Source organism: Oncorhynchus masou, chromosome 33, assembly GCF_036934945.1.
Source record: "Oncorhynchus masou masou isolate Uvic2021 chromosome 33, UVic_Omas_1.1, whole genome shotgun sequence".
Lineage (NCBI taxonomy): Eukaryota > Metazoa > Chordata > Actinopteri > Salmoniformes > Salmonidae > Oncorhynchus > Oncorhynchus masou.
In genome coordinates, this window is record NC_088244.1 from 30,279,977 (window position 1) to 30,295,777 (window position 15,801).

The following is a 15,801-nucleotide window of genomic DNA, read 5'->3' on the forward strand; positions in this document are numbered from 1 at the left end:
TGATATGTCTATATAAGGTCCCACAGTTGACAGTGCATGTCAGAGCAAAAACTAAGCCATGAGGTCGAAAGAATTGTCCGTAGAGCTCCGAGACAGGATTGTGTCGAGGCACAGCTCTGGGGAAGACAACGCAGGGGTGGCTTCGGGACAAGTCTCTGAATGTCCTTGAGTGACCCAGCCAGAGCACGGACTTGAACCCGAACGAACATCTCTAGAGAGACCTGAAAAAAGCTGTGCAGGTATCATTCCCCATCCAACCTGACAGAGCTTGAGAGGATCTGCAGAGAAGAATAGGAGAAACTCCCCAAATACAGGTGTGCCAAGCTTGTAGCGTCATACCTAAGAAGACTCAAGGCTGTAATCACTGCCAAAAGGTGCTTCAACAAAGTACTGTGTAAAGGGTCGGAATACTTATGTAAATGTGATATTTCGGTTTAAATTTTTTCATAGATGTGCAAAAATTTCTAAAAATCTGTTTTTGCTTTGTCATTATGGGGTATTGTGTGAAGATAGATGAAATGTTTTTTTTCCCCATCAATTTCAGAAAAAGGCTGTAACGTAACAAAATGTGGAAAAAGTCAAGGGGTCTGAATACCTTCCGAATCGAATGCATCGTATATCACAGGACATGTCTGATATTTCATGACCTTATTCATGATCTGTCTCTTTCATAGGAGTGATTGGATAGTAAAGTGCCATACTATTTCATTCAACAGTCAGATTCTATCCTTCAGCTGCTGTGATTCGTCCTCTGACTGAAGACCACACTGATTCCAGTCCTTCCACTAGCTGTTCTATCCTGATTACAATACTCAAATGATTTTAGCCAACAGCGAGATATCCACTGTTTCAAATCCCGCTATGCTAATTCAAGATAAGTACTTTTTGGGCTCCTTCAGACTTCAGTGGTTCTCAACTTCTCACAATTTCAGTCTTATAGAGGACAGCAGCTAATACTTGGACACAGTGAGGGGTGTCACTGCAGCGTTGCTATTAGCAGCTGGGTTTTCTCAGCAGTGCTATCTCAGTGTCTTCCTCGGCGTGATGTCTCTACCCTGCTGGGAGTCTCTCAACCTCATCCCCAGGATAATGTGAAGAGGAACAGTCCTCCATAATTCCGTGGATGTCAATGGTCATTAAAGTGTTGTTGGCATAATCATTTACCTCATCTGAAAAATACACATTAGTTCATGAATTACTCATTTTCCAGAATGCAAAATCTAAGCCTATTATGAATAGTTTGGTCATTTTTGAAAAATGTATGTTAAACTCACTGAGTCTAGGCTACGCAGTGGTAGGCCTACTCCAGAATCAGCATGGTTTCCATTTGAATATGATTGTTCTGACTGTGTTTTAATGTGTGATTCATTGTGGCCACTTGCAAGCACAGGAACGGATGTGATCGTTGCTGAAGTCGCTCACAGAATTGTGGAAGTACTACTCATCGTCTATCACCATGGTACTAGATGGCAGTGCTACAGTGTGTGTGGTGTAGTGTAAAACAAAACGTTGGTTTGAAATATTGAGGATGGGACACTAAAATAGCTTTGCAGTCTCTCAGAGAAAGAGCCACCATGCTCACAAAAGGCAAGAGAGACATGAATAATACATTTTGCTTCTCCCTTTCTGGTCCACAACTGCCACGGTATAGTGGATATGCTCACAAAGCTGCTATCGTGTCTCTGGGAGATTGGGTCAGACGACAGAGCAAGGATCTAAGGGTCAGCAGCTCTGGTCAGGAGAGGATGGGTCCCCAACCCTCCCTAGCTTTCCTCCTGTCCTGCCAACTGAGTGGGAGTATCCTTTTCAATGACAGAAAGAGGATATGGTCTGTAAATCCATTACAAACACAGATTCTTCACACTACTCTCCCGAACTAATACTGAAACGGGTTTCCAGACTGAGTAAATAGCCTACAACTGTGGAGAGCAGAACTTCCCCTAAACATAAACAGAAAATCATTAAAAGATCATCTTCACTCATTTTACAGTACTATCTTATTCACGTCGCAAATCTTTTAGATAGGCTACAGATGAAAGAAACAGCGCCTACTGCTGGCCGCTGTAGATTAGTCAAACAGAAAAATGCCAAGGTCATAATCACATCAAATGACATCACGATGAGCAAAATAGAAAAGTGTAAATACACCTCAAATAAGTCGCAAGAAATTATATTTTTATATTGAAAATACCCCATCTGTCTGTTAGATTGCGTTATCTGTCCAGTAGCCCTGCATAAAATCTTTAAAACACCCTTAGCCTTCACTTTCCTCTGCGGTTCCTACTGTGTGACCACTGAGGGGTGAGAGAAAAACTCTCCTCTTTCCATGGAAGGAGATTCCTCCAGCCCTGCATACCCTCTCTGTGAGATAGTTCACTGGGGCTGCAGGCACAGACTGAGCCCTAGTGAACTATCAAGTTCTCTACACACCATTTCGAATTAAGACAGATCAATCTCTACACACCATTCCTAATGCATGTGTTATCTAAGCAACCCAAATGCATGCGCCTTATTACATTATATCCTTATTCACATACAGCTGCACACAAAATGAAAGTCCACACATACGAGTGCGCACATCGTCCCCTTTGGGGATTATCATTATGCAGTACATTTGTTTCACCGTGAATTGATGCACCTGTCCACCTGACCTCTCATTTGAACCATCAACGTCAAACTTCAAAACAAAATTGGTTTTTTAAAACTTTTTTTTGATGCCTCGTCCCAGGAAACTTCAAGTTTGCTCTGAATTCACGAAAACTGCATGGTAATGTTAAGTCCCCCTGCCCCATGTCAGCAAGATGCTGGGGTCTGGGGAAGCTCCACTATCTATGGACTGAAATGGGATACTGCTGCACTTGACAACCGTGTGAACGGAGAGTAACTTGGCTTTGAGCATCAGAGTCCCGCTCAAGCCTTCTCTCTCCTTCCCTGTCAAGTCTCAATTATGTAAACATTTAAAAAAATTAAAAATCTCTAAATGAATGATCAATTAATTAGCTCCAATATGGCATTATGATTATATCAGGAAAAAAAAAGAACTTCAAAAGCATCCCACCAGCAGATGTGAAAAGCAGTTTACCTTGTGTGCTGGGTCTCTTCCTCCTCAGGGCAAACGTCTCTAGCAGCTTCAGGGCACTGAGATAGATAGAAAAAAAGAGAATGAATATTCCTTCAGTAATTACTTTCTCTTATTTCCAGTGTTAGAATAATGGACTAGTGCATAGTTCTAGAACACTGTGGACTCTTGCCTCACATCCACACACACCCTAATGGATTACTACAGTAAATTAATACAAATCAGCTCCGGGGAGGGATAAAAACTACACACACACAGCAGTTTTTTCTTCACTCGTTCTGCTGTTTTTTTTAATGCTGTATCAGCCTGTATCGCTACCTCATTGGCTGAGCTGCTCTTCAATAACATAAGCGATGTGCTTTAATTGGGAGGGGGCAGTTTCACGGTGAATCAGGACCCCTCCCCCAAGCTCTTCTTTTCTCTAAAGTGGACAAGAGTGCCGAGCTCTACAGATTCATACACAGAGCATAAAAAAGATGGGAAGATGGACATGAGAGAAACAGAGTGAGTGTTAGGAGGGAGAACTAAGGAAAGTAGCAAATCAGTGAGCTGCTATAGGACAAACACAGGCAAGCCGAGCTAGGATTCAGTGTATTTCCATGGTTAGGATTTTTGAGACACAAGCAAAGACGACCACTGCATTTCTGCAGTGTGTGATGAACCTATGCAGTACAGTGATGTTCAGGCCAGATAAAAGGGAGACTTCCCAGGGCTCGATGCAGAGTACAGTCTAATCGCTGTGTTAGGGGGATGGGAGGAGGGAGTCAAATGCAGTGATGCCCGAAAGACATCCAGCCAGGAATAGAGGAATCAAGGTAGCCGCAGCGTACCCAGTGACAAATGCATTTCCCTCATGAATTATTGAAGGTGCCCCAGAAGGCATGGGGAGTAGGTGGGGGCAAAGCCAGGCAGCTCTGTCTTTTCACTAGAAGACCTGTCAGACTGTACACGGTCTAGCTAACTACTGTACGCTTGCGTTATCATAAACATATTTTGGTTTATAGTCATTGTAAATGGCAAAATATGCTATTCCGTTCAAGTAATGTAACTACAGGCAATCCAGCGAAAGGATGGCTGGTTGTGTGTGCATTCGACTCAAGTTTCATGTTGTAGAGGAGGGCTTGATGTACTAGAGGGCTTAAACATAAAATGGTTCTGTGGGTTTGACTTTGTGGTGTCAGATTCCCTATACCCTTCCCCCACCCTCCCTTACATCTGGCGCTGGTGTCGTCTTTCAGCTGCTTTTACAGTATAGTACACTCAAGATCAACATTACATCATACAATACCGTGACCATATCTGCCGCATCTGCAACCCGCTATGTCTTTTGTGATGGTCATAGCATTAGAATCACATTGAAAGGTAGTGTTCAGAGTCCGCAGCTTCAAGCTTGTGACTCATGAGCAAAGCCTGATGCACAGCCCTAGTCAGTCGATGAAGAGATGGGTATTAGGAATGACTAAATGTATTTGTTCAGATCATCTGTCCTCCTGTATGGTATGACGGGTGATATTGATACATTTAGTCATAAGGTGAACGTGATCGATAGATGACGTAACACCATTTACACTGGACAGTCAATCTAAACATATATACAAATTATAAGAACCACAGGTTCAGCTAAATGTATGCAACACATTTGATTTTATTACTGCAAAATAACAATGTAGTTTTCATAAGTCATGCTCATGTAAGGTACTTGTACATTACAGGGTATTTACAGCATATGACAAATCTGTATAGATCACACCACAGAAGCCATGTGGAGAAAACTATCATTGGTGCCCCCATCTGGTGGAGAATAGCTCTACTAAAGGGTCATAATTAACATGAAAATATGCACTTGTAATTTCAGAGAACCATCACACACAGGGGTAAAATAAAGATTAGGCGGTAAAGGATATGATTCTTAAAGTAAAGTGCTACATTTTGTGATTTCATTTATTAACTTTTGAAAGTCAACATTTCAGCAAACTTTGCACAGGTGCATATCCGTATGCTGAGTAAACATGGCAATTAAAAATACACGCTGTGTCAATCAACACAATATGGCCTGAGTTTTATTTCACACAAAACCCATTGTCATAAGAGTTGAAAAACACAGGCTTGGAGCCTATGACAAAAGGTGATAGAGAATATAACCATAACAAATGTCCCTGAAACATGATTTACTTTGGTTTACAGAAAACATCAATGGAAACTTGGTTTCCCTGTGGGTTTTACAGGGAGAGTATACACAGTGATACTTATATCTGTGGCCTGGAATACCTGCACAAGCATCTCCTCCACTTTATCCCAACTCAGTCGATTAAGGCCACAGCCGATGCTGTAGAATAGAAGGATAGGAAAAATGGAAGCTGAGTCAGCATACCAACAATATGCTAATTAATTCAATGTCAACATAATGGTGATTTTTTTTAGTGTAGAATGTATTTATACAAACCGAGGCATTGATATTCCAGTTACTCCACTTTGTAAGCAATGAAACTTCATGTCCTCGAGGCTCTGCCGTAGGTTGTCATAGGTAGGTTTGTGGCTGTATTTTTCTTTTGTAATCTGTAAGAGAGACACCACAAAAGGTCACAAAATAAAAAGGCGTTATATGTTTCAGTGGGTTGGTATATAGCGCTAAGCATCTTACCAGGTAGTACACAAAACGCTTGTTTCTTTTCAGTACAGAACATTGCCCTGGCACCTTCTCTGAAGAAAAAAAACAGTAGACAGTGATATTGATCAATGACATTGGCTTATGATATATACTATGCCTTCTATCTGTAGTGCGAACTTTGAAGTGAAAATGGCACATCGCAACAGACTTCCATAGCATGCAGAGTGCATAATAACAAACATGAATACACAGGACTCACTGTTTCTTCAGCTCATCTACTCCACTAAATTGATACAATGGGCCAGGACCTCATCTTCACGACAGGAGAATAGGTCCCCCTTCACATGACGCAGCCTCCAGCCGCCTTCTGCATTCTGGCCAAGAGAGGGTAGCATTACACCACAGGACCAGACATCAAGTATATAGATAGCTATACCAAAGAGTTTTCTAACCTCGGTCCTTTACATTTGCTCCAGGTAAGTAGTTAGCTTGCTAAGTAGGACTGTACACAATAATATGGGCATTGTTTAAATGCCATTCAATATGGCGGCATTACCTACCAGCTAAATATGGTGGTTTCTAGCCAGATTCCGACCATACGCTTGCTTACAGCTGCACTGACAGGCTTCCTGTTTAGACGACAACGCGGAGCCAGCACGATAGGAAAACATACCTCACTCCAGGGAAGACAAATGTGTTGTACTCCGAATTGTCCCAACTGCTATACAAATAAGATTGAACGACTTCTAAAACACTAGAATTCGTTCAATCTTCTTGGTGTAACAGTTGGGATAATAGGCCAATTCAGAGTACAATGCATCTCTCATTCCTGGATTGAGGTACATTTTCCGAGCCATTTCTCGCGCTGGCTCTGTGGTTTTCAATCTAAACAAGAAGCCGGTCAGACCCAGTGCCGATGTAAGAAAGCGTAGGCTCGAAATCTATTCTGGCTAATTTAGGTGTTTTTATGATGGTCACTTACCTTATATTTGTCAATAGAGCTCACTGGCTCTTCAGATACAGTTGACATTATACGACAGGTAAACTAATCAACAAGGTAGAGGGAGGGATAGGCAATTGTTGTTTAAATTAAAGTACATTTGATTATTTGAACCTGCAATATTAGCTAGCACTACAACAAGCACATTTGGCTGACTATTGCATAAGGCTAGCTTTGATGTATTTTTCTTAATTTAGCAATTTACTGAGCTAGCGTCAAAGTCGTTCAGTTTCTCTTTCAATTTAACCAAGATCTGGACATTATCAGCGAGCAATCGACTTCCTCTTTGTGTCACAGATGGGACTTCGTCCCAGCATATCCAAGGCGAAACTGCTTAAACCAATCCAATCATTTCATATCAAAGGTAGGAGGAGCTAGAGTGCCATTATGCTCGTGCTCCAGTACCTCCACCATCAATATTTATTTTATTTTAACTAGGCAAGTCAGTTAAGAAGAAATTCTCGTTTTTTGAAAGAGGCATGAAATGAATAGTGCATTTAGTCAGGGGCCAGGGCTATATAATAGGCTTACATACCATACAATAGGTCAACATGGGTGTTTATTTAATCAGTAATGCCTGAGGATTGTGGTATATGGCCAATATACCATGGCTAAGGGCTGTTCTTATGCACAATGCAGAGTGCCTGGAGACAGCCCTTAGCAGTGGTATATTTGCCAAACACTGCAAACCCCCAAAGGTTACCTTATTGCTATTATAAACTGGTTACCAATGTAATTAGAGAAGTAAAAATACATGTTTTGTCATAACAATGGTTTATGGTATGATATACCACAGCTGTCAGCCAATCAGCATTCAAAGCTCGAATCATCCAGTTTATAATTAGCCCTTGATCATCACTCAGTTACATGACATTAGGCCTACACATAAATCGTTGGATGAAGGCGTCTTCAGTATGGGGAAGTTTTGTTAATAGCCGTAACACTCGGTCTGGACATTAACACGCATCACTTGTGGTATGGTTTTGGAAGTATAATGACCATAGCTTTCATATTAGCGAGAAATAATCATTTAAAAGTTAAATTGATACACACCTTTAATTATAGGGTTAGGGTTCCCATACAGCCATATTTCCATGTTACAGTGCTTGTTTATGGAAAACCGATAGAAGACAGTGTGGACTACCTGTGCCAATTAGCTGTCTGCATCTCCGAACACCTATGTGGGAGCCCACAAACGTGTTGTCACTGAAATATTGTTGGCTGTAACTGTTAAAACAGTTTACAGTAAGTGCATGTGTATTTTGCATTTGTTTAATTATTTTAATGTGATAGGAAAGTAGAGGGTTATGTTTCTAGAACCGTACAGCAATTGAGAATCGATTCACTTTTAGATGGTGCATTTGGCTGTTTTGGCTTCCAGAGCCAATTCACCCTTTAAACAGAACATGTAAGGTCCTTGGACTAAGGAGTAACGTTACACTTCTTTTAGTTCAGTATTGAGCTAGGTGTTTATTATGCAACTTCATACACATTTACTGTTCAATGAATATGGATTTCAAGTTCAACACACACAAAAAGAGAGGTGGTGCCCTAAATTTCTAATAATGCAAAAATGGTGGCAGAAATGTAATAAGACTGCTACCGGTGTACTATATTGTCAGCTCTATTAAAACCTCATCAAGTATAAGCCCATAAATCGGATGGATGCTTTTTTTGTTTACCAGCAAAACATAAGTGCAAAATAAGCTCTACGATCTGCCTCTGCATGATGTCTTTCAATCATAATGAGATGGAGAAAACTGGTCCCTTTCACTGTAGCCTGCACATACAAAATGCAATCATGAGTAGTGGAACACACACAACCATCAGGGCAAACAGAAACACATTGATATGTACACATTAGGGATTTAAAAAGAGAATGGTGTGTTTGCTATTTATGGGGAGAGAAGGAGAGTTATTAGAGCAGTGATTTCCTCCTCTGGACAAGAGTCCACAGTCTACGTGGGCATGGTGGTAGGGTCTGCCGGCACAGGACAGCTGAAGCTGCTGGATTCAACTTTTGATTGAAAGTAGTCCAGAAACTTATTGCAGAGGTCCAGCTTCAGAGCTCACTCCAGAGCTCTTACGTCGCCGTTCATTGATCCAGTCCCCAGGGTTGACGTCCAATTGCAGCATCTTCATCACCCACTTGTCTCTCCTGGCCCCGTCAATGAACTCATCCAGAGACAGCTCCCCTGACGGAGGAGAGATAGTTAGCATTACCCATTAACTAGTGAAACCAAAACACACACACCGAAGGAAAAACATTACTCACCCATGGTCCAATTTTCTAAATACTCTGGAATGTGTTACACCCATAAATGACTAAGTCACTTTGGATAGAAGAGCCTGCTAAATGGCATATACTGTATATGTCTGTGTGTGTTACACACAGTCATAACGGTATGGAAATCACAGTGAGAACCTGCTAAATCATTAAATTATTAAAAGCACCGATCAAACTGTCAGAGAACAGTAAGGGGGTATAGAAAACATCCTCACCATCTCCGTTTTCATCCACCAGTTCGAATATTCTGTCAACCACTTGATCTGGGGTCAGGAGGTTACACTCTGAATCCAGTTCTCCATGACAGGCTTTCTTTAGTCGGTAGATGGACTGAGAGAAGATAACATTTTGGAATTATATCCCATATGTATACTCTACATGTCTATAGAAATACTCTATTTTATTTAATCATACACTAATCTTTCAACGACTGGAAAATGTTGGTTGTTACCTCTACAATCTCCAGCAGCTCTGTCTTGTCAATGCAGCCACTTCCATCTTTGTCGTACATTTTAAAAGTCCACTTCAGTTTATGTTCCAACTTGCCCCTCAAGACCAGGTTAAGGGCTGCAACATACTCTAGAAAATCAATTGTGTTGTCCTGCAAAGGGGGGAAAAAATCATAACATATTGAAATGATACTCATCAATAAATACTGAAATGAAGAGAAAAGGTGTTCAACAGTTATCACTTGAAAGACAACATGTGGACACTGTGGCCCTCAAAGGCCCCCCATCAGATTACTGTATGCTACTCACTCCGTTCTTGTCGAAGGCGCGGAACATATTCTCAATATAATCCGCTGCCTCCTTGTTATTAGTAACGCCGAAGAAGCTCTTGAACTCGTGCATATAGAGTGTTCCACTTGGGCACTCCACCACAAACTTCTTATACCACTCCTGCAGCTCTGCAACATCAATTTCCTGGTCTGAGTCACTCTCCTCACTCAGTCGCTGACCCATCACGGAAATAGTAGCCAAATACTTTGAAGAGCCTCTTTAGTTGGAGGTGTCGTCTCATTTTTTATTGGACTCCTTAGTTGAAGAGGTTGTCACTCATGATTTAAAGTTGTCTGTCAGTCAGTGGTGTAGCTCTACTCTTTGGACGCTCCACAACAACAACAAAAATTCTTCCAACTATGTCTCCATTACCATCACAACTGCAACGTTTGAATCCATCCACTGTGTCTGTACTAAAGAAAAATGCTATGTTTCCATACATAAACAAAAATAGTGCAACAGACACAGTGAGTTAGTATTACCCCTGGTCTGCCAATGCTGCACTGAGGGTAGAGACTGGGCAAGGACTGTTGTGGATCACATGACACAAGGGATTAGGAATACATACCCACTGTCTGGGTCAATTAGTTCATAGTGAGATCATGAGAAGATTTGCCTTTGTCCATCTCCTAAATATTGCTCAAGGGTCAGTATGGGGAATCCTGGCAGTCCAAGGCAAGTGAGCTGCTAGAACTACTGCAACAGACAGGTGCTGAACAAAATAATAGGAATAAAGATGTTTCAAACTGCTAACTGAACTGGTAATGTAGACGACAATTAACCTAAAAGGAAGAGCCGTTGTCTTGACATCAGGGTAACAGTGTGACATGAGGAAATTGATCAACCAAAAGAAAAGGAAAAGAACCAGTTTCCCAGACCCAGATTAAGTTTAGTCCTGGACTAAAAGGCACTTTCAATGGAAACTATCAATTGAGATTTTTCTCCCTCCATGACAAGGTTAAATCTGGGTCCAGGAAACTGGCCCATAATTCAGAGGGATTGTTAAATGCAGAAGACACATTACAGTTGAATGCATTCAGTTGTACATATCCTCTTTCCCTTCCCTATTTTAGCCATGGTAGCCAAAATAATGGACAACTGGGACATTTTACACATGCCCTTAAGCCTGATGAGACGTTAATTACTTAATTAACTCAGGAACCACACGTGTGGTACCACCTGCTTTCATTATACTTTGTATCTATAATTTACTCAAGTGTTTCTTTGTTTTGGCAGTTACCTGTACATTGAGTTATATACAAGCAAGACCCAGTAAATTCCCTGGTGAAATATGAAGTCCATGAGCATCATTAAGCAGATCACTTTTGTCAAGTAGGTCAAGGTTTCCCAAAGTCGGTCCTGGGGCCCCCCCCTGGATGCACGTTTAGTGTTTTTGCCCTAGCACTACACACAGGGTTGGGTAGGTTACTTTCTAAATGTAATCTGTTACAGTTACTTGTCCAAAATTGTAATCCGTAACATGACTTTTGGATAAACCAAACTCAGTAACGCAATCTGATAACATGCAGTTACTTTGATTACTTTCCCCTTACAAAGCATTAAAAGAAGACAAGCATGTATGTTACCAATTGAACCAGATCTATTGCAGGATAAATCAATGTTAAAGTTTACATAGCTGGCCATATATGGATGTTACATTTTACTTTATGGGTTGATTATGTAGGTTTCTTCTAACTTCGCTTCCTACGACATATAATAATACATTTAAATTATATCTTTACATTATAAAACAAAATCTATCAGAATTCCAGACATGTTATACCCCTTGATCTTCAAGAATAGGACTTGGAAATATGGAAGTACAGACCAGCAAAATTGTTTTACCTGAGCATAACCCCAAAACAAAGGACTTATTAGCCAGCCCTACACTGTTGTTTATGATTTTGTTGTCATACAGGACTGATTGGGCTCATTGATTAGAGTTGAAAAATAAACGCTCCGCTCATGGAATTACATGCTTTGAGCACTACTGAAAAGTACTATTTACATGTGAAAAATGAATGCCACATGCTGCATTTGCTATAGGCCGATTGTTCAACTTTTTGTTGGTGACACTTTGATATATTGATAATGTGCAGATGTTTAAAGGGCAAATCCACAGATGAAACAATAGTAAAACGTTTGCCCTGCCTCTTGGTAAAAAGCTGAGGGATGGGCCTGGAGAAATTGTAACCACTCTCAGATTAATAGACAGAGCTATGGATGCAAGGACTGGTCATCCATGATATCAACATTGTTGTTTTAACCATGTTATGAGGCTATACATTTACAATGTTTACAAACACTGGAGGAAAACCAGCTTATATTTTGGGTTCTCGTGGAGTTTGACAGTTGAACTAAGCTCATGAGGCATTTATAAATTATATTCTTCAAGAATCAATGGATATATATATCCAAAAATGGATGTAGCAACTACAGATTGCCCCTTTAAGTCTATCAAAAGTATGCGACTTTGAACATGTGTCCATGAAGCCTATGGATTCAAAAAATGTATCAGCATGAATTAAATTGAGCAATAAAAGCCCCTCTTTTATTCCATAGGCTGGGATCCGCACTGTGCAGCTGTTACAAGAACGCATTGTTCACTTGGCTGTCCACTGGTTTCAATAACAATTATTGATAGGCAGCTCAAACTAGTTCAATTCAAACATTATTGGGTTCAAATACACATTTAGATTTGTGAACAGCCATCCACAACAACCACAACCTGTAAGGCGTAAATAGCTAAATGAGAGAGCAGCAGTGTGATTCACATCAATGTGCTATGTAGATAACAATAAGTAATATCCGTATCTCTGTAGACTACACCACTGCAGTCACCCTTACCTCCAAGTGTTTATTCAAATTGGATCATTTTTGGATGCCGACAGTAGCCATACCATTGAAAGACATAGCTTGGATGGTCAGCCTACAAAAGCCTATTCCTGCTTTTTTCTCGTGATCCATCAAACCCATTTGGTGTGTCATCATAGTGGTCTCTGACTTCTGATCAGACTCTTTCAGTTCGAACAAATTCAAATTTGCGCCTTTTTGTCAATGCTTATTTGAATTAATTTAGAAAACAGAGAAGTGTCCCAAAACAAAATGTGCAATCCTCCTTTCTGAATTTAAAAGTAATCCTCAAAGTAATCATGTAGTTTTGCAAAAGTATCTGTAATCTGATTACAATGTTTTTCCTTGTAACGTATTACAGTTACCGTTTTTGTGTAATCCGTTACTCTCCAACCCTGACTACACAGCTGACTTAAATAATAAAAACTTGATGAGTTGGTTATTTGAATCAGCTGTGTAGTGCTAGAGCACATTAAGGGGACAAAAATGTATCGATTTGCGCCTACATGTTGACTGTATGAGTGTTGCCAAATTAGTGACATTGTTGCTTTATTTAGTGAGTATTCAGACCCCTCTAGCGACACATTTTCAAAAAATCTAGCAACTTTTTCTGGTGTTATTGGAGACTTTTGGAGACTCTGACGTGAAATTCTCAACTAGCAGCGGGTGCTGCCGAGGGCCCCACCCTGTCCCAAAGCGCTCACAGGCGGCCCAATCCTCGCGCCGCTGTCCCTCCCAGCTGCAGTCAGAGCAGGAGATGTTCACCCTTCGACCAGACTGCAAATATTAATCACGCATGTAAAATGTTCTTTGTCTAAAATAAATCACTGCACAAAAATAAATCACTTGACTCACACAGCCTCAGTCACTTACTCACCTTGTCCACTGGGTGTGTGCCTCTCTGTGACATAAGCTAAACATCTAGCTAGCTAGCTCATCATGTCTCAGTCTAAACTGTACACTCAAAAATACAGAAAGGAGTGGGAATCAAACCCTGAATTCAAAGGCTGGTTGAAGCCATTATTGATGATACATGGGCATACTGCCTGTATTGTAAGGCTGATTTCTCCGCCAAACTTAGTGATGTAAAAAAACACATTACAACTCAAAAACATACTCTAAAGGCAAAGCCTTATAACAGTTCCACCCAAAACAAGCTGCCATGTGACCACATTGGAGAAGCATGTTGAGCTGCTTTCTCACTCTACAGCTGCTACCCACTTCAAAATGCACAGAAATGATTAACGGTGTTCTAGCACCATACTTTCTGAAAAAGTTGGTCGCAGATGTGGGTGACCAGCGTTTCAGCCTCCTCCTCGATGAGTCCACGGATGTGTTTCTAAGTACCTGGGGGTTGAGATAAGGTACTTTAGTGACACCAGGCAGACAATTGTATCAACATTTCTGGGGCTTGTTGAGTTGGAGGGAGGAGATGCCAAATCTATAGCCCGTGCTGTTGTGGCTTTCCTTGAGAAGTGTTGTATTAAAAAAGAGGGACTGACAATGCCTCTGTTATGACGGGGATTAACAATGGGGTCCATAAAGTGCTAGAGGAGGAGTATGGCCTCAAATATCTGGTTCTTATTTGCTGTGTGTGCCACTCTGCAGCTTGCTGTAAGTCATACTTCCAATGACACCATCCACCATAGTGTGGAGTACTTGGTACGAGAGACTTATAACTGGTTTTCACTGTCTCCAAAGCGCAGGGAGGCCTACAAGGCCATATGAGACCATCAACTGGTTGAAAACGCAGTTTCACGCATTTTGGACCAATGGGAGGAGCTTAGGCTGCATTTTGCAGTCTCCAAGTCCAGTGAACACTGCTACATGGCTGAGGTTTTATACTCCTGGTACAGTGATCCTCAAAACATATTGTATCTGACTTTTTTGAAGTCAGTGCTGGGTGAGGTAGAGTTGGCTATCAAGGCTTTTGAGGGAGAGCAAGTAGATCCTACTTGACAGCTTGATCAAGTCTGTGAGCAGCAGGGTGCTGAATCCACTGGCAAATGTTGATGTACTCAAAGGTCCATTAGATGGATGCATCAGTCCCAACCGTACCTTGGTTACCTTTTTGAGTCCACCTTAAAAATAATGTCCAAAAGCGGTGTGTAGCCTTCAACATCTCCCTCACTAATGAGTTGAGGGTGAGACTGCCGGACAACATACATTTTGAAATGTATTTATTTTACCCCTTTTTCTCCCCAATTTCATGGTATCCAATTGTTAAGTAGCTACTATCTTGTCTCAAGGGTTGCTACAATTCCCGTACGGGCTCGGGAGAGACGAAGGTTGTCCTCCGATACACAACCCAACCAAGCCGCACTGCTTCTTAACACAGTGCGCATCCAAGAAGGCAGCAATGTGTCAGAGGAAACACTGTGCACCTGGCAACCTTGGTTGGCACGCACTGCGCCCGGCCCACCACACGAGTCGCTGGTGCGCGATGAGACAAGGATATCTCTACCGGCCAAACCCTCTCTAGCCCGGACGACGCTAGGCCAATTGTGTGTCGCCCCACGGACCTCTCGGTCGCAGTCGGCTGCGACAGAGCCTGGGCGAGAACCCAGAGTCTCTGGTAGCACAGCTGGCGCTGCAGTACAGCGCCCTTAACCACTGCGCCACCCGGGAGGCCCCACAGTTTTCAATGTGAAGGAAACTCTAAAGCACAATAAGTACCCTGGAGAAATAGAAAAAATAGCCAAGCTCCTTGGCTACTCCCCTGCAGAGATAGACAAGATTGTCCAGCAATGGCGTGCCATCCATCTTAGTAAATGGAATGAGACAAAAAGCACACTGGGCTTCTGGAGTGAGATTTGGAAGTTCAGGGATGCAGCTGATATCAACCCGTTTCAAGAACTTGCCATGGCTGCTGTGTCTGTGTTGTCCTTGCCACACTTGAAGGCTGAAGTCGAGAGAGTATTCAGCAAGATGAGTGTGGTAAAAAGCTAACTTAGAAATCAGATGTCCTTGCAGACCCATAACTCCAACCTTTACATTTGATATGGACTGAAGCTGTCTGGTGGGGCTTGCTATGAGCACCAGCTGCCTGATAATGTTTTGCAGCTTTTTGGTACATCAGCTGCTTACTCATTTAAGTCAGCTGCCTCAGTTGCTGAACCTGCCATAAAGAGCCTTGACCAAAATGACGATGACCCACTCTTTCTGTGAGCCAGCACAGCCTGTGTGTGTGTGGAG

General features: G+C 41.7%; 2 protein-coding genes and 1 pseudogene across 2 annotated transcripts in view; all 3 read right to left on the minus strand.

The window, feature by feature from the left end:
- LOC135528222 (synaptotagmin-2-like) overlaps nucleotides 1-3,269 on the minus strand; it is a 73,033-nt gene extending 69,764 nt beyond the window's left edge. Inside the window, exon 1 of the mRNA XM_064957158.1 lies at nucleotides 3,083-3,269. The gene's annotated coding sequence lies outside the window, so the exon portion shown is untranslated. The remainder of the gene's footprint in view (nucleotides 1-3,082) is intronic.
- A 1,441-nt stretch (nucleotides 3,270-4,710) lies between these two features.
- On the minus strand, nucleotides 4,711-6,987 carry LOC135527559 (ADP-ribose glycohydrolase OARD1-like; annotated as a pseudogene).
- A 1,743-nt stretch (nucleotides 6,988-8,730) lies between these two features.
- LOC135527560 (guanylyl cyclase-activating protein 2-like) lies at nucleotides 8,731-9,939 on the minus strand. The gene is made up of 4 exons (XM_064956054.1): nucleotides 9,733-9,939; nucleotides 9,426-9,575; nucleotides 9,190-9,304; nucleotides 8,731-8,882 (listed from the first exon to the last, which is right to left on the minus strand). Exons 1-4 carry the CDS (start codon nucleotides 9,934-9,936, stop codon nucleotides 8,731-8,733), a joined length of 621 nt encoding a protein of 206 aa, XP_064812126.1. The 5' UTR covers nucleotides 9,937-9,939.
- Between the last annotated feature and the right edge of the window lie 5,862 nt (nucleotides 9,940-15,801).